The sequence below is a fragment of the Pelecanus crispus genome, chromosome 18 (genome assembly GCF_030463565.1).
Source record: "Pelecanus crispus isolate bPelCri1 chromosome 18, bPelCri1.pri, whole genome shotgun sequence".
NCBI classification, from domain to species: domain Eukaryota; kingdom Metazoa; phylum Chordata; class Aves; order Pelecaniformes; family Pelecanidae; genus Pelecanus; species Pelecanus crispus.
Genome location: NC_134660.1, coordinates 3,093,308 through 3,113,867, shown reverse-complemented (window position 1 = coordinate 3,113,867; position 20,560 = coordinate 3,093,308). Strand labels below are relative to the sequence as shown.

Here is a 20,560-nt window from a genome sequence, read left to right as displayed (position 1 = left end):
GTGCTGAGGCTGACAGCGCGTCTCTTCCAGGAGTTCCTGAGATGATGGGACAGGGTAAACATCGGGCTGCCCAGTTCACCTGTCCTGCATGTTTCTTTTAGGGCATTGTGAGAGCAATTAAGGATTACCAAGGCCCTCTGAAGGATCATGAGGTGAGGATCTTTGTACGAAGAGGAGGCCCGAATTACCAGGAAGGATTACGTGTCATGGGGGAAGTTGGTAAGGACCAACCTTTTCCTTAAGTTTTGTTCTTGCATCTTGTTTCTTCCACCTGCTTTCTGCTGAGCCTTTTCAAGGTTAAATGCTTCATTTTGGCAGAAGCTCATCTTGTTCCTTTTTTCCCCCCCCAAGGCTGACTGTTCTTGTATGCATACACAGGGAAGACCACTGGGATCCCCATCCACGTCTTTGGCACGGAGACTCACATGACTGCGATCGTGGGCATGGCGCTGGGCCATCGGCCTATCCCCAACCAACCGCCTGCCGCAGCTCACACCGCCAACTTCCTCCTCAACGCCAGCGGCAGCCCTTCGGTGAGTTCCTTCCCCTCCGTGAAAGGAAATGCTTGCGAGGAGCCTCCTGAGGGCAGCTTCCCCTGTCTGAACAGGCCAGAAATGGATCTTGGCCACCACTGTATTTGTACAAAGCTCTAGGAAAACCAAAGTGATGCTGCCTGCATGGTTTCTCAGGAGGGGCCCTCCCAACATCCACTTCACTCGTGCAGAAAATGACACCCCTCAAAACCAACGATGTCACTCTGGTGTCTACTGGGAACTTGGTCATTTAAGACTCTTGGTCCTATCTCAAAATTAACTTTCTTTGGCTTTCTTTGTAAACTAGCATAGCCAAAGTGGCCATCTCCTCCTGCATGCTCCAGGCCTTATCTGGCCCACTGTCCCTTACTGACTTGGCTTGTGAATCTTTCAGACTCCAGCACCAAGCAGAACAGCTTCCTTCTCAGAGTCCAAATCAGATGATATTACTCCAGCCAAGAGGGCAAAAGCAGCAGCACCTCTCGGTAAGTCCAGCATTGGAAATGATTGCTAGCAGTTCTCTTCTGCTCCAAAAGACAGAAAGTGTACTAGACTAATGCTTTTTTTCTGGATATACAGGGAAGCAATTTTGTGGTACCTGTCTATCTTTGTTTTGAATTTAGTTAAGTGCTTTTAGAATGTTGTCATTTGTTGTGCTATTAGCTCATACACAAGGCGAGTCAGAGTTGCCTGGATCTGGGATGTTCCTTTGAAGGGAACAGCACAATTTGAGAACTCCAGCTTTCCCATGTCCCCTTATACGAGGCCAGCGGACAACAGGTTAAGAGTATCTGTGCTGTGGAGGCTGAATGGGGGCCTGCTTTCCAGTTAAGTACCTGAGGCTGTTCCCATGGGACGCTGCTGGAATGGTGTAGGTATTCAGAAAGTCCTTCTTGGTATGTGCTGCAGCTTCCTGGTTGAACACTCTACGGTCAGTTAGTTCAGCAGGGGTTGTGATGTACTCCTCGCACATATAGGGTCAGAGGCTACTGTGCAGTGTGTTGGGGGGGTGTGTTGGTTTTTTTTGTCTTGTTTTTTAGTTCTGGGTTTGGGGTTTTTTTTTTTAACTGAAGTCCATAGGAAGCTTCTCTAGCATGGTGATATGCAAGAGCTTTGGCAACCTTTTGCTTGTATTTGTTGGAAGCCTTATTGGGTAAGAGCATGTGTGGGGATAAAACAGCAGCAGAATTGGGCAGGGACCGAATGTGATAACATCCTGGTCCTCCTCCCTTGAATGTGAGGAGATGCTGGCCTCATTTACAACAGTATGACGACAGCAAGATTCAGATCTGATTCCGGTGAAATGCATCACAAAACCCACTACTGCTTTCTTCGTCATTGTGCACTGAATTTTGCTTGAGCAATGCTTCAAAAAGACATTGAAAATGTGTGTGCCATGGAGCTTGCAGTGCAAGGAGCTGCTGCCTGAACCTGAAATGTGTTTGTGCTGGGATAAGCAAAAAGTTTCTAGAAGGCAAAATGCACAATTTGATGCCCAGGTATTTGGAGAGGAAGTACGGTGGAGAGTGCTCCAGTCCACTTTTTTTTTTTTAACAAAAGCAAAACCAAGAAGGCCTGAGCGCTGTGGGGAGGAGGGAAGTTGCAGCACCCCGCCGCAGGTGCCCTGCTGTTGGGATGACAGCAGCCAGCTCTGTCATATTGTTGCATGAGTGATTCTCTCTTTAACAGATTCAATCCCAGCTTCAAGACCTGGTTCAGGTAGGACATGTGTGACTAGCTGAATGTGCCTGGCCTTGCTGGCAGCTGACTTTTTTTAGTTCTCGGTTTTGTTGCTGTTTTTTCTCTCCAAGTTTGCAGTGTTCTCTGGTCCTTCCCTCCTGCCCAGTATATTTAGCTATCACCATATGAACTTTTAATCTATTTTTTCAAGTGCAGATCACATACGTCTTTGCACAAAAACTTATAATTTCTGGGGGAAGAGAGGGACAGGTCTCAAACAAACTTTAATTTTTCTTCCCTTCCCACCCCAATCATTACAAACAGACCTAGGCGTATTGTGAAAAGCTCTGTTCTCTTTGCTTTCAAAAAGAAGGAATCACTAACCATGCCTAATAACCGGCATTTTGTTTCAAAGGGAAACAAAATAGCGCAGGTGCTGTGCTTACGAGCCTTGAAGGGCACAGAAAAGTCACTGAATGAACTAAATGTTCTTGTTGCCTTATCAGTTCAGCAGACCATTACAGCTTGTGCTCAGTGAAATTATGGGGACTTTAAGCACTCTCTTGAGCTCTGTGCTGGATGAGAAGCTGCTGCTGAATCCGGGTCAAAGTAGAGTTTCAAGCCATCTCCCCTATCCTAAGAGGAGGGACAGTAGAAGGGGAACTCTCAGATTCTTCCTTGTGTGGTCTCAGACAAATAGCATCACCTTTCTGGGCCTGCATTTTCCTGTTTCTATGAACACTAATATTACCTCCTTGCAGGCACCTACAAGACAAATGGAGTTTTTCAGGGTAGGCAGTTTCCTAATAACAACTCATGTGGCAGTGCATCTAAACTGTGAACGCGTAGGGTTGGAGAACAGGGACTGATTTCTTGTTAAAGCCAGAACAACAGTATCCTGTTTTAATCTGAAATGCTATTTACCTTTGATTCAAAGCCAAAAAGAAGTTGGCGGTTGACTGAGTTGGCATTAGCAGTTGGATCAGCTCTGAGCTCTTAAGAGTTTTAAAATGAACTTTGTCTGGAATCAAAGGGAGGAACTCAATGTTTTGCTGTGACAAGTGGTGTAAATATACTTTAAGCAAACAGTCCATCTTCACTAGCTGAACTGTTGCCTTTCCTGTGACTCTGTCCCCTGAAGTCAAGTTTTGGGCCATATATAAATTCTCAGAGCCATCAGGTTTGTGTTGGATTCTGATCATGAAAAAAAAAAAAAAACCACAACCAAAAAAAACCCCCCAAACCTGAAAACAACAGCCGAGTATGTAGAGCTCCTTTGCTTTCTTTGTCCCCACCATTTCCTGCTTTCCTCTTTATTTCCTATCATCCTACTGTGGTGCCCTGACAAACATAGGAGGCAAACCTCCTGTGGTTCTCCCAGACTGTAGGCCATATGCAAATAAATAAAATCAGAAGTTCCCTTCCTCTTCAGCTTTGCAGAATAAAACTATCTGGGAGGAACAGGAATGGCCTGTGTGAGAAGAGGAAGTTTTCACTTGCTTCTCTCCTACACCAGCTCCTGCACTGTGATTAAGCACTTGCCCATTTTGTGAAACACAAAACCTGGCTATTGTGTTCAGAATCCTGGGAAGAGGGATGCTGCTTCATCTACAGTTTCTTCCTTAATTTGGACAGCGTGGCTACTACATCCTGCAGTTCACCTCTTGGGCTCAGTTTGGAGGGAGGGGAATGTGCTTGTCTGGGAGTCTTTCAGCAGACGTTTGGCAAAGTTGCAGCTTTTGTCTTGCGCAGATGTACATTTTGAATGTGTGTTGCATTTTTTTTTCCCCCTCTCTCTCTGAGCAGGTAAAGCTACAACACTGTTCAGCCGTCACACCAAAGCTATCATTTGGGGGATGCAGACACGGGCCGTGCAAGGAATGCTGGACTTTGATTATATTTGCTCCCGGGACGAACCTTCAGTATCTGCCATGGTTTATCCATTCACGTAAGTAGCCTGTGTTGACTGTACAGTTTTTCTGACTGCTTCCCTCAAATTCTTCTGTTAGCTTCCTCCTCTTCCGGTCTCTGCTATTCTTTAGTGTAGCTTTGCCCTAGTCTACATCTCTGCTTTAACACCTTCTCCTGTGCTCCCTTCCACCATCAGGTTGGCTTTGCAGACTGCTTTCTGTTTCCCTCAACCATTGATCTCAGGCTGCTCTGTTGAAACAGCTTAAAGTTAGCCACATAATTTAAGTCCCACTTCATGCTTTTTCAAAGGGTGTCCAAATTCTGTTCCTTTACTTGGCAAGTAAGGAAGGCATGACTAGTCAGGCTTTCTTTAACGGCCCACTGGCTTAGCAGAGGCAGTAGGGCTATGTAAGGTTTCTTCCACTCATCTACTGTTTGCTGCGTGCTTGTCTGAGACAACTTGGATTTGTGGCTGCAGCAGCTGGAATTTTCCCTTCCTAATATTAGCCAGAATTGGAGCAGCTCTGCTAATAGACTAAAGCAGTCTGTTATGTAGCCAAACAAAACTTTAAAAAAAAAAAAAAAAAATCCTGTTCATCTTGTTCATACTCTTTCCTGTAGTGGCAGTAGTTTCTTAGCAGGCAGGAAGCGTGTGGATCCTTCAGTGGGATAGAGAGTTCTCTTGTGGTATTCACCCTCTTTTACCTTATCCCCACAGCTAACGGGGATGAGAGAGGCTATTGGGTGTTTCAAATTGCCCTCAGGAGGAACCTCCAGAGCATGGCTGTGCATAAGCTGTGCTGTTGTTGTACCTCATGAGTGTGTGTGGGGGTCTCCCTGTCAAACAAGGCAAGTAGCGAGAAGGAAAGGAGTGGCTGTCTGGCCCGCTGCTGAGCCAGTGAGATGGGAGCACATACAAAGGTAGGAGGCTTGTTTCATTTCTGTGGTATTTACAGACATCCAGGGTACCTGCTGTCTGATCAACCTCTGTCCTGCAGAGAATTTTGCCTCTTGACAATTAAGTAGCTTGCGCTGTTAGTCTGCAGCTCTGATGATAATTGCAGCTCTGTAATATCTTCTCAGCAAGTGCAAACCTCAGGGTGCTAAAACTGAGTGCAGGCATAGTCACATCTATAGATGAGTGGCAACCCCTTGCAGTGTCGCGGTTGTTTAATGAAGGAAAAGCAATAGGGATTAAAAGTTTAAGGCTACCTATAATTACTGACTCTACTTGACCTTTTGGAGGAAGCCAGGCTGGCAAAACCTGGAATGTTCTGTTACAAATGTACCAGTATGGGAACACAGCCAATATCTCTAGGCTGTAAAACAACGGAACAGTATAGACTTCAATGAAGTTCCAGAGCATCTACCATATAAAAAAGACAACGCCTACAGTGAAACCTTCCTAGGTGCATCTCCTTCAGCGTGTGTGGGGCAGGGTGGGTAGAGTCTCACTGTAGCAGAATTGGAATGTTGACTGGCCCCCACATTGCTGTCCTGGCTGTTCACCGCAGATACTGGTTTCCTGTTCCCCCAGTCCAGTATTTGTTCCAGCCCAGTAATGCAGCCTTGCATGCATCTCATTCATTACTCTTTCTGTGCCTCATTCTGTCTTCCAGCTTGGAGTAGAATTGAGGCTCTGGTAACTTCACTGTGGGAGAGCTTATTCATCTTGCTGGATGCCTCTGTCCCCATTAGCCCGTCTCCTTCCATATGCTGCTCTGTTCTATACTCTGAAGAACCTTCTGCTGTTAGTATGGTCCCTCCCCATGTACTCTCACTTGCTAGTCAGTCTTGGTGTCTCAGAATTGGGGTTTGTAAACTCCTCTGTCTGCATGCATTGTATCCCTCTGTCTTTCCAGTAGCTGTAAGAGTCAGGGCTCTTTCATCTTCTCCTCCATAGTGGTGACCACAGGCAGAAGTTCTATTGGGGCCACAAAGAAATCCTGATCCCAGTCTACAAGAACATGTCAGATGCCATGAGGAAGCACCCAGAGGTGGATGTTCTCATCAACTTCGCATCTCTGCGCTCTGCTTATGACAGCACTGTTGAAACCATGAATTATCCACAGGTGAGTGAAGAATCTAGAAGAAGCCCAAGAAAAGAAGACCTTGTCAGCAGGGTTCTAGTGTTTCTTTAAACCATGATGGCATTAGCAAATTGCCTCGGTCTTCCAACTTAGCAGATAAATACCTCAATTCTAACTCCTTTGTAGAGTCTAAGGAGGAGGATACTGGAGTTGCATAGCAAATTCTAATGCCGTATTTATAATTTGTGCAAGAGGAACACAGCACCTCTTTGTTAGGAGTGATTACTTTGGGTTGGTTAAAATACAGTGCTGCTCTAATGTGCAAGGGGGAGAAAAAAATTTCTCTGAACAGTGCATTGAGACTGCTGTGAAGATGACAGTAGATACTGGATCCATGCAGTAGGCCTTCCTGTACGAGGGCACAGCATGACCTCCCAGAGGCCTGACAAGAGGCAGAAGCTGATCATGCACTGTGATCAGCTGTTTGCCTTCTCTGTCCTGCAGACTTCGTTAGGGTGGTGACACTGGGGGGTACTAATGGCTTGCTTTGTTTTCGTGCAGATCCGCACCATTGCCATTATTGCTGAGGGCATTCCAGAGGCCTTGACACGAAAACTGATCAAGACGGCTGATAAAAAAGGAGTCACTATCATTGGGCCTGCAACTGTAAGAACCGGTGACCTTTTTCTCCTCTTGTCCATCTGTCTTATTCTTCAAATCAGCTTTCTCTGAAGGATAAAGTGTATCCTACAATCCATCTAGTCATACGAAGTGCATGTTAGTCTTTCATTTTAAGGTCACCTTACTGTCTTCCGTTGCTTGTATAAATACTGACAAGACTGCCTTACAGAAATGTTCCTAAGTTTCATGTATATTTTAAAGGGCTTTACATATTTCTCTAATTTTCTTGTAGGTTGGTGGGATCAAACCAGGTTGCTTTAAAATAGGCAACACAGGAGGCATGCTAGATAATATCTTAGCATCAAAACTGTACCGTCCTGGCAGCGTGGCTTATGTTTCACGGTCTGGAGGAATGTCCAATGAGCTCAACAACATCATTTCCCGAACCACGGATGGGGTCTATGAAGGGGTGGCCATTGGAGGAGACAGGTAGGAGTCTGCATCTTCAGCAAAGACACTGTTTTGGGGTTTTTTTTTTAAGTCTGTCAACAGAAGAGTTGTTAGTAACTTGGAGGAAGAAGGGCAGGTTGGCTGTTAATTTCTCTTCTTTCAGAAAAGTTTATGAAAGTAATTAAACTTCTACCACTTCCCTGTATTCTCCCCAGATATCCTGGTTCAACTTTTATGGATCATGTCTTGCGCTATGAAGATACTCCAGGAGTGAAAATGATTGTAGTACTTGGAGAGGTGAGTGAGGCCAGTTCACTCCTATCTGAGAAATACCCAAGTGTTTTGTTTTGGGAGCATCTGACCTGGCTGCAAGGATGCTAAATAACAGCTGCAGATAAGTGGCAGCTATTCATACTGTTCTTGAATGTCTGAATTTTCATCTCGTGCTGCTTTAATCAAAAGAAAGTGAGTGTATTCCACAGGCAAGCATAGTCTCCCCTACTTCTAAAAAAAAAAAGGAGGCTTTGTTCTGAGACTTCAGCTGTTAGTCAATGAAAAAGGAGAAAAAAAAAAAATCCTGTGTAATGCTTCCATGTGCATCTCGGAGTTGGTTTCTACAAAAGCACAAAGTTTTGAACCAGCTGAGCTCGCTCTCTTTCTGCAGATTGGAGGCACAGAAGAGTATAAGATCTGCAGGGGTATTAAAGAAGGTCGTATCACCAAGCCTGTGGTGTGCTGGTGTATCGGTACTTGTGCCACTATGTTCTCTTCAGAGGTATGTGCAAAAATGGGGGCAAGTGCATGAAATAAGTATATATCCATGACAGGAAGAAAAAAGCCAACTTCTCTCCATGTGCCCAAACCTTCCAGAATTGCTACTAGCAACTTAACGTGCAGAAGTTAATAAATATAAATGGTAAAGGGTTTTTGTCCTTCTGTAGTCTGCCACTGGAGACTTCCAAGGGATTCTGCATACTTGTAAAGGGAGCCCAAAGATCCCAGGGAATGCAACAGATTCTAACAGCCACCTGCTTCTGGAGTGGGAATGGGAAAGATGCATGTTAAGCAGCTCTGGAGAGCGGGGGAATTTTGGGAGGCAGAACATCAGTGGAAGAACCTGGAGTGATTCCAGATCAGAAAATGCCCTGCATGTTGCAGTACTGACTGCAGCGGCAGCCAAGAGTTCTGTTAGCCCATAGAAGGTGGCAGATGTGCAGTCACTGGTATTCCCCTGTCACCAGTTTCCTAGTCAGTTCTTTATGCTGTTTTACTCTCTGCAGGTAAACAACTTGTATTCCTTACTGCTGTCCCTTCTCTTGTTTGTAGGTGCAGTTTGGCCATGCAGGAGCTTGTGCCAACCAGGCTTCTGAAACTGCTGTTGCAAAGAATCAAGCCTTGAAGGAAGCTGGTGTGTTTGTTCCCCGGAGTTTTGATGAGCTAGGAGAGGTCATTCAGTAAGTCACGTTAATGGGGCACCTTCAGCAGGGGATAAAAACGGTTAGGGCACTGATTCTAGGCTGATAAAGGAAAATATTCCTGCTGAAGGACAGCAACTTCTACTCATTCTGGGGTTTTAAGGTCTAGATTAAGACCACCTCACTTGTAACTCTTAAAAGGACTTAAGTTAATAAATGGATTATCTCCCTAGGTCTGTCTACCAGGATCTTGTGGCCAAAGGAGTGATTGAACCAGCTGAGGAAGTGCCTCCTCCAACTGTGCCAATGGATTACTCCTGGGCAAGGGTGAGCTGTGCTGTTTTACCTGCTTTTTGGTTCCTTGGAAACCAGACAGGATGTTTGCTGTGATTCTGGATGCTTATGGTGATAACTGTGTTGCCTTGGCGTTTTATCTCACACTTTATAGTGTTATCTGTGAGCTCACTGGCTACGCTGGTTCTAGGCTCTGGAAGCTGCTCTGAGGACAAGCTTAAGGCATTGTTGTTTGACCACTCTGCCTCCTACCACCCCTTGCTTTTAACATGGAATGTTTAAAATCCCATCTTTATGCTGCGATTTCAGGAGCTGGGTCTGATCCGCAAACCGGCTTCCTTTATGACAAGCATCTGTGACGAGAGAGGTCAGGAACTAATTTATGCTGGGATGCCAATCACCGAGGTCTTCAAAGAAGAGATGGGAATTGGAGGGGTTCTGGGCCTGCTCTGGTTTCAAAGGAGGTGAGGCAGCTTTTTGTGAAAGCTCCCAAATTCTTTGGCTTGAAGTTTTGCTTGTTTATTAATAGACTTCTAAGCACAAACATTACTCCAGGATTCCTTTGTGAATCTAGATTCATTGGAAATGCCATTTCTATATCCCTTCCTCTGAGACCACATCAGCATTTCAAGGCTTCATACAGTATGTTTTAGTCTTGGGATGAAGTTTTCCACAAGTTTTGTGGTGCGTTGAGGAAATGTCTCTATTCTAGGCTTGTTTCACACTCTCGGACTACTTGCTTTTATAATGGTCACCTTGACTCTGGAGAGATTGGGGAGTTTACAAGCATTTGCTAACCATCCTACAGGGAACTTTCTGAATGGCCGAAGTTCGCTGCCTTCATGTGATCGTGCTTTCATTAGAGGCACTCTTGGCACTAGCTGGAATCTCTGGCTCAGCAGAACAGGATGAACAGAACTGTAGCACAGCCTCGTGGCTCTCCTTGAGGAGACCCACAGAGCTTACCCATCAGTCAGCTCAGCGTGTGCAAACTCAGCCTACAAAACCGATCCTCACCTCTGAGCTAAACAGCTCCCGTGGAAACTGAATAAAAATCTGATCTCTGAGAAAGATACTAGGATGCACTGATGGGTGACCCTACAGCTCCCTCTCTCTGTTCTACTTCTTTCAAGCATACACCTAAACCAAAAGTCACTGTCCAGTATATAACAACAAGTGTCTTGTTATTCACTTTCCTTTCCAATAAATGACTTCAGTCTCTCCCTTGCTCAGGTTACCAAAGTATGCCTGCCAGTTCATTGAGATGTGTTTGATGGTAACAGCAGATCATGGGCCTGCTGTGTCTGGAGCCCACAACACCATTGTCTGTGCAAGAGCTGGAAAAGATCTTGTCTCAAGTCTCACTTCAGGCCTTCTTACTATTGTAAGTACTTAATCTCCAGAAGATTTTAGCTTTGCTGCTTGTTACTCTGTCCAGGTTGTATTACTATTTAAGATTTAGATTGGCTGCAGAGCCATGGACAGGTTCTGTCTGTTCACTCACACTTTGAATTTCTGTTGAATTCAACTCTAATAGCTTGATGCTCTAGGTTTACAACCTAGTCCGTTTTTCTAGTAAGCAAGGCTATTTTGATGTCTCGTTTGAGTCTAGATGTATTTTGTAGAGGCCAAATTGCTGTCAGCATTGTCCCTATATGGTTGCCTAGTCTCTTCTAACACTGACAAGTAAAAACATGAATAAAACAGACTTTAGATTGCATTTCCCCCCACACTCTGTTTCTACTGGAGATGCATTGGCTACAGATTGACACTTGTGTTGAGTTATAAATAGATCTTTATCTCAGGTGCCTGCCTGACTTGAATTTCATGAATGCCACATTGATAGGCAGGGCAGATGGGGTATAATGTTGGTGGGGTTGGTTTTTTTTTTTTTTTTTGTACCTTAACTGTGGAGTCCTTTGCTATAATTCCCTTTCTGTGTTGCACCCAGGGTGACCGGTTTGGTGGAGCACTGGATGCTGCAGCTAAAATGTTCAGCAAAGCCTTTGACAGTGGGATTATCCCTATGGAGTTTGTGAATAAGATGAAGAAAGAAGGGAAACTGATCATGGGCATTGGACACAGAGTCAAATCGGTAAGCAGACTGCATCAGTACAAACTGGAGGTTGGTTTGCTGGGTGGTTGGATTTTTTGTTGTTTTTTTTTAGAGGGGTGGGGGAGAGAAAAGAAACTAAAGGAAAGAAAGCTAGCAACTTTCAGAGGCAGCTATTGACCAAATTCTCAGGACTTAAATCCTAAACCTGCAGATGGTAAAGCTTATGGCAAGTACCTGTGTAAGAGGCAACATCAGTGACTGTAATGTGTTCTTAACTTGCAGATAAATAACCCAGACATGAGAGTTCAGATTCTCAAAGACTACGTGAAGCAGCATTTCCCTGCCACCCCGCTGTTGGACTATGCACTTGAAGTAGAAAAAATTACAACTTCCAAGGTGAAATGCGCTAGTATTTATCTCCTCTTGAGCACTTTTTCTTACTGGGGCACAAGTGACATGGGGTTAATACTGTATTTCAATTGCAATGCTTCATAAATTGTTGCTGGGGTTTTGTTTTTCTATGGTAGACTTTGGGCCAAGTACAACCACAGTTTGGCAAGGCTAAAGGCATTTATTGGACACTGGGAAAAGGCCGAACAAACCAAAACCCATTACCTGTTGTTGTCCACAGTATATCTGGAACTGCTGTATTCTTTAAATCCGACGCAGAGCTAGCACACACAATGGGCTGTGGCAGATAATCTCTGTGGTTTGAACCGAATGCAGGCCCATTGTTTGGGGCTGTTTTTCCATCATTCCCATTAAGCATGCCTCTTGCTCAGGTTGCTGAACAGCATTCTCTGTCACTAGGCTCGTGTGCCCACAATTATGGGCAACCCTCAAATTACCCTTGAGGATGGAAGTTGCCAGGTGAACATCATTTGCCACTGTTAACATCTTTATGGGAGTGTATTTTCATTTCCCGCAGAAACCAAATCTCATCCTGAATGTAGATGGCTTTATTGGTGTTGCCTTTGTTGACGCACTCAGGAATTGTGGCTCTTTCACACGGTAAGTAGGATTTCAAAAGGATATTGTGAAGGAAACATAGCCTGGACTTGGGGGAGGGAAGCTTTCACATGAATTTGGTGTTGCTGCTGGCACTAGAGCAGACTCGTAGCCTTTCTAAGATAGATTCCTTAAATAGATCACTATGAGGAACTACTTAATTTATTTTCTCTTGCAGGGAAGAAGCAGATGAATATATTGATATAGGAGCTCTTAATGGCATCTTTGTACTAGGCAGGAGTATGGGATTCATTGGTAAGTTTGCCATCTTTCTGCCCCTTCCCTCCTACGAGGGGATGCCCTGCCACCACGAACATGGGACATGTGAACCTCTGGGGACTTGGGACAAAATGCTGGTTGCAGGAATACAGAAATCAAAGTTGTTTCAAGGCAAAGACTGGGAGGAGGAGCAGAAATTTTGTAACATAAACCACTTTTGTTTTAGGACACTACCTGGATCAGAAGAGATTGAAGCAAGGTCTGTACCGTCACCCATGGGATGACATATCCTATGTTTTACCGGAGCACATGACTATGTGAGAACCTGTAGTATTGCCTCAGAATGTCACTTCAAGATGACAGAAGCCTGCACAGAGGACAGCCACAAATGGGACTTTGTATAAAGGCCATTGGTACATAGATGTTGAGCTGCCTGGTCAAACTGTGCAAAGCAACTGTTTTGTAAGAATAGAAACTTACTCTAATAAAAACCAAAACTTGTGATATTCCATATGTATGTGCTGTATTTAATACTGTCTCTCACCTTTTTATTTTTTCCTCGTTTTGTTTTGTTTCCAGAAAAGACTTTAACAGTTTTGGGAGAGGAGTTTTGCTCATAGGTACAGTCTTGCTGAACTTGTGGAAGATCCAACAAGCTGTAACTTTTCCTGATAGAGGGGAAAGTACCTGTCATTCCCATGACTTGGGCTTTTTTTTTTTGTTGGTTGTTTTTCAATTTGTTTATTGTGTCAGTCTGATTGTATCCTGAATAGTAGGACTGCTGCTGGTGTATACCCAATGTTACTCAAACTCTGGTGTAGTAATTTAAAGTGTAAAGTTGTAACATACTGCTGTTAAGACTGTGAAACTACATGTATTCCAGTGTCTGTATTTATGCAAACAACTTCTCATTTACTATTAGATTGCTGGTATATGGAATGTCACTTGTTATCTGCAGATGCAAAAATAATCTCAGTAATAACTTCAGCGTCCTACTTGTCTGTGTATTGTAACCAAACTCAAATAAATGAATACACTACTAATTTATTCTTTTTCCACTTCTGGCTTCTAAAAGTTGGTCTCAAGCTGTGTCTAGTGGAATGTGTGACAAGCTGAGAAACAGTCATTTAACAAAATACCAAACCTCAGGGTGGTTACTCCTCTTGTAGTGTCTGTTCTGGTTGGTTCAAGAAAAAGGGGGGGGGGGGGGGGGGAGACCACCACAAAAAACATACATTTAACCTGCCATCTTTCAGTGTGTCACACACATTCAGCAAATAAGAGAAGAAAAAGGAGGAAAGTAATTATCTGTAATTGATACAGCATTATACAAGAGTTGGGGAGCTGTATCATGTTGTATAGTAAATGTTGAAATAATCAACTACAGCTCACTCCATCCTAGTTAACAACAAAAAGCGTACCTTAGTTGGGGTGAATTCCTTGTGTAAAGTCCTTTCCCTGCAGGCCTGCCTGAGAGTGACGTTAAGGAGAAAAATAATCAAAACGCTAGCTCAAGGCTCTGAATAAAACTGTGCCTGTATTTCTGGTCTGTGGTACCTATGCAGTTTGGCAAAGCGATCCAGTTCCCTTGCACCTGCAACGGGCGCAGCAAGCCGCCTTTGCCAGGCCACAAGCTCGCTGGCAGCTGCTGCGGCTGTCGCAGCAGGGCCCTCACCAGCCCACCCAGCTGTCGCCTCCGGCACCGGGGCGATCCCACGGCGGAGAAGCATCGGGGGCAGGCCAGGCTCAACCCCTGCGTGGGGCAGGCCTAGCAGATCCCTCCGGACGGGTTTTTGGCGCTCGCCGGGGAGCGAGGGGAGCAGGAAGCGCCTGCCCCCGTCCCGCCTTTCGCCTGAGGCGGGGGGCGGCCGGGTGCCTCTGCCGCGATGCTGCCCCAAACACCCTCTCTGCTCGCTGAGGAGCGAGGGGGGCGCTCACCTCGGTCCCGTCCCCGCTGCCCTCAGGGCACCCTTTGCCCCCAGGTGACGGCGGCCCGGGCCGAGGGGACGGGGCACCCCGGGCGCTGCGCTGCTGCCCGCTCCCCGCAGCGCCCCGGCCGCCATTTTACCGCCGGCGGCGGCGCCACCTCCCCGCCAGGGGGCAGCGCGGCGCACGTCACGCACGCCGCCGGCGCCCCGCGCGCAGGCGCACTGGCCGCACCCCGCCATGTCGGACAAGATGGCGGCGGCCGCGGCCTCCCCTCAGCCGCAGCCGGGCCCCGGCCCGCCAGCAGCGGAGGCGGAGGGTGGGGGCCCGCGGGGCGGCGGGGTGGATGGGGAGGTGGAGGCGGAGGAGTTCGGGTGCCCGGCGCACTGCTCCGACCTGGCCTGGCGGCAGAACGAGCAGCGCCGCCACGGCCTCTACTGCGACATCACTCTGGCCTTCGGCGGCGGGCGGCCCGGGGCGGCCCGCGAGTACCGGGCGCACCGCTCCGTCCTGGCCGCCGCCACCGAGTATTTCACGCCGCTGCTCTCGGGGGGCTTCGCGGAGTCGCTCTCGGGCCGCGTGGAGCTGCAGAAGTGGAGCTCGGAGGGCGGCCCCGACCCCGACACGGTGGAGGCCGTCATCGGCTTCATGTACACCGGCACCATCCGCGTCAGCCCCGGCAACGTCCACGAGGTGCTGGAGATGGCCGACAGGTGAGCGGGGCCCGGGCCCCGGCGGGGGCTGGCTGCGACCGGACCGGCGGCAGCCGGGCCCCAGCATCACCCCTGTTCGTTTGTTCTGCAGGTTTCTACTGACCCGGTTAAAAGAGTTCTGTGGAGAGTTTCTGAAGAAGAAGCTCAACCTCTCCAATTGCGTTGCAGTTCACAGCTTAGCCCACATGTATTCCTTGAATCAGCTGGCCCTCAAAGCTCAGGATATGATCAGGAGAAACTTCCACAGAGTTATCCAAGATGAGGAGTTTTACACTTTGCCCTTTCACCTCGTCAGAGACTGGCTCTCAGACTCAGAGATCACAGTGGACTCTGAAGAAATCCTCTTTGAGACTGTTTTGAAGTGGGTTCAGAAAAATCCGGAGGAAAGAGAGAGGTACTTTGAAGATCTTTTTAAACTGCTTAGGTTGTCTCAGATGAAGCCCACTTACCTTACTCGCCACGTTAAATCTGAAAGGTTGGTATTGAGCAATGAAGCCTGCGTTAAATTAGTGTCTGAAGCTGTGGAGAGTCATGCCTTGCGGTCTGAGAACTTGCAGTCTGGTAACCTACAACATTCCGCTTGTCCGGTAGCGTTGTTGCCGCGTTTTGGACAAAACATGGACGTCATTATGGTGATTGGTGGTGTATCAGAGGGAGGAGATTACTTGAGTGAGTGTGTAGGGTATTTCATCGATGAAGATAGGTGGGTAAACTTACCGCACATACATAACCATCTTGATGGGCATGCTGTTGCTGTGACAGACTCTTATGTTTATGTGGCTGGCTCCATGGAACCAGGGTTTGCCAAGACTGTAGAAAGGTACAATCCAAACAGAAATATTTGGGAGCAAGTCTCCAATCTCATAACCAGAAAGCATTCTTTTGGCCTTACTGAAGTTAAAGGAAACTTGTACAGTATTGGTGGACATGGTAATTTCAGTCCTGGCTTTAAAGATGTGGCCATTTATAATCCTGAGCAAGACAAGTGGCTTAACCTGGAGTCAGCACCAAAGATTCTTCGTGATGTCAAAGCTATTTCTATAGAAGACCGGTTTGTTTATCTTGCTGCTCGTACCCCAGTTGACAGTGACAGCGAAGATGGATTGAGGGCAGTTATTATCAGATACGATGCTGAAACAAGGCAGTGGCAGGATGTGGAGTCTCTGCCACTCATTGATAATTATTGCTCTTTTCAGATGTCTGTTGCTAACACAAACTTTTACCATACAGCATCGTGCTGCCCCAAGAGTTACCCTATAGATAATGAGGAGGCCAAGATAAAGATCTCTGGCAGGGCCTCGGATGAAATACTTGAAAGCTTACCCCCAGAGGTTCTTAGCATTGAAGGAGCAGCTATTTGTTATTATAAAGATGATGTTTTCATCATTGGGGGGTGGAAGAACAGCGATGACATTGACAAGCAATACAGGAAGGAGGCCTATCGTTACTGTGCTGAGAGAAAGCGCTGGATGCTTTTGCCTCCTATGCCTCAGCCTCGCTGCAGAGCAACAGCCTGCCATGTGAGAATTCCCTTCAGATGCTTGCAGGGAACACAAAGATACCCTATGCCACAAAATTTGATGTGGCAAAAAGATAGAATAAGGCAAATGCAGGAAAGGCAGTTGCAGGAAATACACCGACACTCCCTAACTTTACGGAGAATGCCACGCTCACAGATCGAGTGTTAGTTTCTGGAATATCACTCCTCCTGATGAATCTGGGAAGTACTATGCTAAATCATTTTATTAGGCTTGATATGTCTTTGTAAGACATGAGGGTGTTGATCGGATTTGATGCCTAAAACCAGCATCTTCTATGTATTGAAAATTAAGCAGCTCAGAAATTGAGGATGGGTGGGAACTGAGAAACTATGTGAACCCAACAGTATTACTTAATGGTGGCCAGGGAAGCACTGTAGCCTGTAGTGGGCTGTGAAATATCTCCGGGAACATTAAGTCTGTTACTCCTCTCTTCAGATCTTTGTTTTCAAGGATTCCTGTAGACTTAGTCTCTAACAGTTCTATTTTGAAAATCAAAGATCTTACTAATTTAGCGGTTACATTTGTGTGTGCTTGAAAGCACCTGTTTTATTTGCACTTATATATTGACATTCCTTTGATTCTCTCCTCCTCAGTGACTAAACTTCATGTATAGTTGGTGTTAGTGTACTTAGCTTTCCCAAGTTGGAGGCAAGTGCAATAGTTATACCTATATATGAAAACAAAAGCACAGTCTTTCTTTATAAAATTACTTCAGGATGTTTCTATGTGTATTAAATATTTTGTATCTGTATGTTGTAGAGAGGCTGCAGAGTTTGTTTATGAATGGATGATTGGTAGAACACAAGACAGTTGCTAGAACAGTGAACTTGAGGTAGTAGATTTTTTTTTCAGGTGTATCTGAAGATGCTTTGAGTTTATCTTTGACAGCTTCATTAGAAACTTGGGTCAACAATTAGCCTGATAAAAGGAGAGAAAACCAGCGAAGTAGCCACCCACCAACATTGACTATTCGCTTCTATCAGTGTGGATTAGTAGGAATGAGATTATTTCACAGTAAGAGATTGAAACCTGAGCTACTTGTAGATCCTTTCTCAAATGTTGCAAGTATTTTAATTCTAGTGAAAAAGTGATTAGAAGAACCCCCACGAGCCTGTTTCCAGCCTGTCTTTGACAATCAGTACCCTTTGCCTTCGGTATCCTTCCCCAAGAAACTTGTGCTGTGGTGCTCCTTAACAAATCAGCACTTGGTGTTCCTCTTGAAGGGAGATAGTTGGCTGTCAATTACTGATGACAAGAAGATTTTTAGAGGCATCTGGAGTTTTCACAGTCTCTAAATATTTGAATTGCCCCACTTACTGTGGCGGTAGGATTTAAGCTGATTTAAATACTTTTTGGCATTTTGAGGTGGTTTTACATAAAGCAGTGCCCTGGTTGGCTCTGGTTTGCTTACTGCTATACTCCCAAGGAACAGAATGCGGAATACTTCCTTTAGAGTATCACTGCCTCTCAGTTAACTGTCCCACTGAACGCTCCTCCTCCCTTATCCAAAGAGCTCCAGGATGGTTTAGGTTACTAGTGGTTCAATGCATCCTTCCTACCTCCTTTTCTTCCTCATCCTTCCCTTCATTTGAATGTTCCAGGTTTTCTCATGTGATTTAACTCAGGATCTTAGGGAAGGGAAAGGGAGGAGTAACCAGGGTGTTCCAAACTTTGTGTGGACAAACATTGTTGGAGAATCTGTTTACTGTCTTCAGTTCATATGATGATTTGTTGGTGTTTTTGATGTGGGCAACTTCTTTGCAAAAGAACTTCCGAACGGTTTGGTTTTTTGTTTTGTTTTGTTTTTTAATTGTTTAGCTTTCTGAGCTGATACTTCTCATTTTCCAATTCAGCAGGCAACCTAGATCATATCTGAAACACTGGGTAAGTCTTTCAACCACGTAGTGTGTAAAGGTTTCTCTGATGTCTCTTAATGCTCCACTTTGCAGTTCACTTGCCACTTTTGATATCAATAACTTGTCTTTTTGTAATAGAATAATCCAGCCTTGGTTAAAAAAAACAAAAAACAAACCTTGAAAATCTTAACAGTTTAGTGTCCGTTTACTCATCTGCAGTAACTGTGTTGTACTTTATTTGCCTGTTGGATTGTTATGCAAGGGCAGATTAAATTGTATGATGCTGGCCTAATGCAAGAGAGGAAGTAGGTAAGCTTGTTCAGGTTTAAGGCTGATGTTCAGAAGTGACCGTTACCAAATCAGCTCATGCAGGCCTGTAAGCAAGGGGTTAATCAGCGGAGTTTGGCCCATGAACTTGCAGATTTGGCTGGGGTAGTTTAAGAATTACTGCCCCTACAAGCAGGATTTGGGAATAGAAGTGTGAAAATGTCTCACAGCTTTAGTACCAAATCTATTGATTTAACTTAAATTTGTGGGAGCTGATTTTAAGATACTTCACCAGACTTTGCACAGAAGCAAGTGAGAAGATTTTACGTACTCCATCCCACTGACTTTGCTGTAGGGATTTTAGCAAGCAGTTGAAGGATGGTAGTATGTCAGACCACCACAGCTCTGCCAAAGCCCTCTTGCAGTCTGTCAACAAATCTGGGCAATTTATAGGGAGAAATACCAAGATTACTATTTTAGCTGGAATATGAACTAAATAGTTTAATGTGTGGCAGCATGCAACAAAGTTAGATGCAAGAACAAACTTCTTGCAGTCTTTCTTTTCCTGAGCAAAATTGATATTGCACTTACCATGAGAACTTTTGGCTGACTCACAAGCTGTATAGTTTACTAAAGACATTCCACTCAAAGACAGCGTCAAAACAGCTTAGTGTCTGGACAGCTTAACTTGTGAATGCCAGCCGTCATTCTGTACGTGATGCGCTATATCGCCGTATGTTCTGTTTGCATGGTGAGTGATGGGCACTGTGAACAGCACTGGCTTGCTCTAACTTTTGCTATGCCAATTCTATGGAATTTTTAAGTAGTTGGGGTTGTTTTTTCTTTTTTTTAAGCCTTGACTGTAAGTGGACCAATTGCATTGCACATGGTTTTTAACTGACAAGTCTTAACTATCCGTTGTATCACATGTAGGCGTTCGGAAGAATTGCGTTATTGACTGGCTGTAATCTAGCCCACTAACCTGTGAATCGCATAACAAATTCCTTGTGGCCCTTGACTGCTGTAGCTTGCTGGGTATTTATAAAACAATCCTATAAACAAAAGCCTGGGAATTCTTTCCGTGTGTTTATAGTGGCTAGTTAAATGTCAGTAAGATCCCAGTATGTATTCAGTTAGGTATTAGAAGGCTGACTTCTGGCCTTCCAGAAGAACATTGGGTGGTTTTTCCTCCTCATGACAATCATAACTCTATACCTGTACTGAATATGTGACACAAAATGCATGTTTCACGTCCTGTCTTTCTGCTCAAAGTATTAGTGGAGTAGGACACATCCTGCCTAGACTCAGCTGTCATTGTAGTAATTTCTAGGTGCCATATGTGTACATAGTATTTTATAACTGCCTGAATACTCTGTTAGTATGCTGGGTTTGTATGTATTTTTAATAAGACTTTCTCTTGCATATAGTAGGATACCACTCCAGAAATGAAGAAAACATGCCAACTTTTTAGCATGCATTGTGAATAACTATGCCAAGCGTTCTGCTATACTATTTCGATAAAATTTTTCCTCCATTGCAGTTAAGGTTAAAATCAGAAATATTGGCTCAGCTTGCGTGTCACAGAATAGACAAACTGAGCCACAAAGAATTGCAACTTTCTAGGTTATTTTTAGGACAACCTTGTAATAGTATGTTGTAACATTGAATGGGCTTAAAAAAGCAAGCTTAAAGTAAGCGGTTTATGGCTTAGATTTACTTTCAGCTATGTCCACATTATGTTAGGGTGTAAATCATATCTCTAATTTGGCAGTCCAGAGCAGAAGTCTGATAAAACAGGTGCTCCTGAGGATCTCTAATCCTATTACTAATACGAATGTAAAGTGTAGAACTAACGAGATGTTTGAAGACCATTAATAGTCAGATACTCCTCATAGGTCCATGTCACTGTGGATCGCGGCAGCTGTACTCTCCTGTCGATATTAATGTAGACTTCAACAGATTGCTTGGGGAAGAAGCACTCCTGTACTTACTTCCAGGAAGGTAAAGTAGTATGTGTGTATAGGCTGTTTGAAACAAATC

The 20,560-nt window shown here is 45.0% G+C and overlaps 2 protein-coding genes across 3 annotated transcripts in view; both read left to right on the top strand.

Moving 5' to 3' along the window:
* The window catches only part of ACLY (ATP citrate lyase), a 29,815-nt gene extending 16,751 nt beyond the window's left edge, over nucleotides 1–13,064 (top strand). The window contains exons 11-29 of one of the 2 annotated variants that reach the window (XM_075722622.1): nucleotides 102–219; nucleotides 379–533; nucleotides 928–1,018; nucleotides 2,223–2,252; nucleotides 4,020–4,161; nucleotides 6,028–6,196; nucleotides 6,716–6,820; nucleotides 7,068–7,264; nucleotides 7,441–7,522; nucleotides 7,890–8,000; nucleotides 8,552–8,679; nucleotides 8,874–8,967; nucleotides 9,244–9,398; nucleotides 10,168–10,318; nucleotides 10,886–11,029; nucleotides 11,273–11,386; nucleotides 11,919–12,001; nucleotides 12,177–12,253; nucleotides 12,444–13,064. In XM_075722622.1, the coding sequence (XP_075578737.1) occupies nucleotides 102–219; nucleotides 379–533; nucleotides 928–1,018; nucleotides 2,223–2,252; nucleotides 4,020–4,161; nucleotides 6,028–6,196; nucleotides 6,716–6,820; nucleotides 7,068–7,264; nucleotides 7,441–7,522; nucleotides 7,890–8,000; nucleotides 8,552–8,679; nucleotides 8,874–8,967; nucleotides 9,244–9,398; nucleotides 10,168–10,318; nucleotides 10,886–11,029; nucleotides 11,273–11,386; nucleotides 11,919–12,001; nucleotides 12,177–12,253; nucleotides 12,444–12,538 (2,241 nt within the window). In that variant the 3' untranslated portion in view covers nucleotides 12,539–13,064. The remainder of the gene's footprint in view (nucleotides 1–101; nucleotides 220–378; nucleotides 534–927; nucleotides 1,019–2,222; nucleotides 2,253–4,019; nucleotides 4,162–6,027; nucleotides 6,197–6,715; nucleotides 6,821–7,067; nucleotides 7,265–7,440; nucleotides 7,523–7,889; nucleotides 8,001–8,551; nucleotides 8,680–8,873; nucleotides 8,968–9,243; nucleotides 9,399–10,167; nucleotides 10,319–10,885; nucleotides 11,030–11,272; nucleotides 11,387–11,918; nucleotides 12,002–12,176; nucleotides 12,254–12,443) is intronic. The other variant, XM_075722623.1, reaches the window with a different exon arrangement.
* A 1,319-nt stretch (nucleotides 13,065–14,383) lies between these two features.
* Nucleotides 14,384–19,702, top strand: KLHL11 (kelch like family member 11). The gene is made up of 2 exons (XM_075723111.1): nucleotides 14,384–14,856; nucleotides 14,948–19,702. The coding sequence occupies exons 1-2, from the start codon at nucleotides 14,384–14,386 to the stop codon at nucleotides 16,542–16,544; spliced, it is 2,070 nt and encodes a 689-aa protein (XP_075579226.1). The 3' UTR covers nucleotides 16,545–19,702.
* Nucleotides 19,703–20,560: the final 858 nt, after the last annotated feature.

Coding starts and splice junctions, on each gene's coding strand:
- KLHL11 (XM_075723111.1), top strand. CDS start 14,384: ATGTCGGACAAGATGGCGGCGGCCGCGGCCTCCCCTCAGCCGCAGCCG. Junction 14,857..14,947: donor GTGCTGGAGATGGCCGACAG/GTGAGCGGGGCC, acceptor TTTGTTCTGCAG/GTTTCTACTGACCCGGTTAA.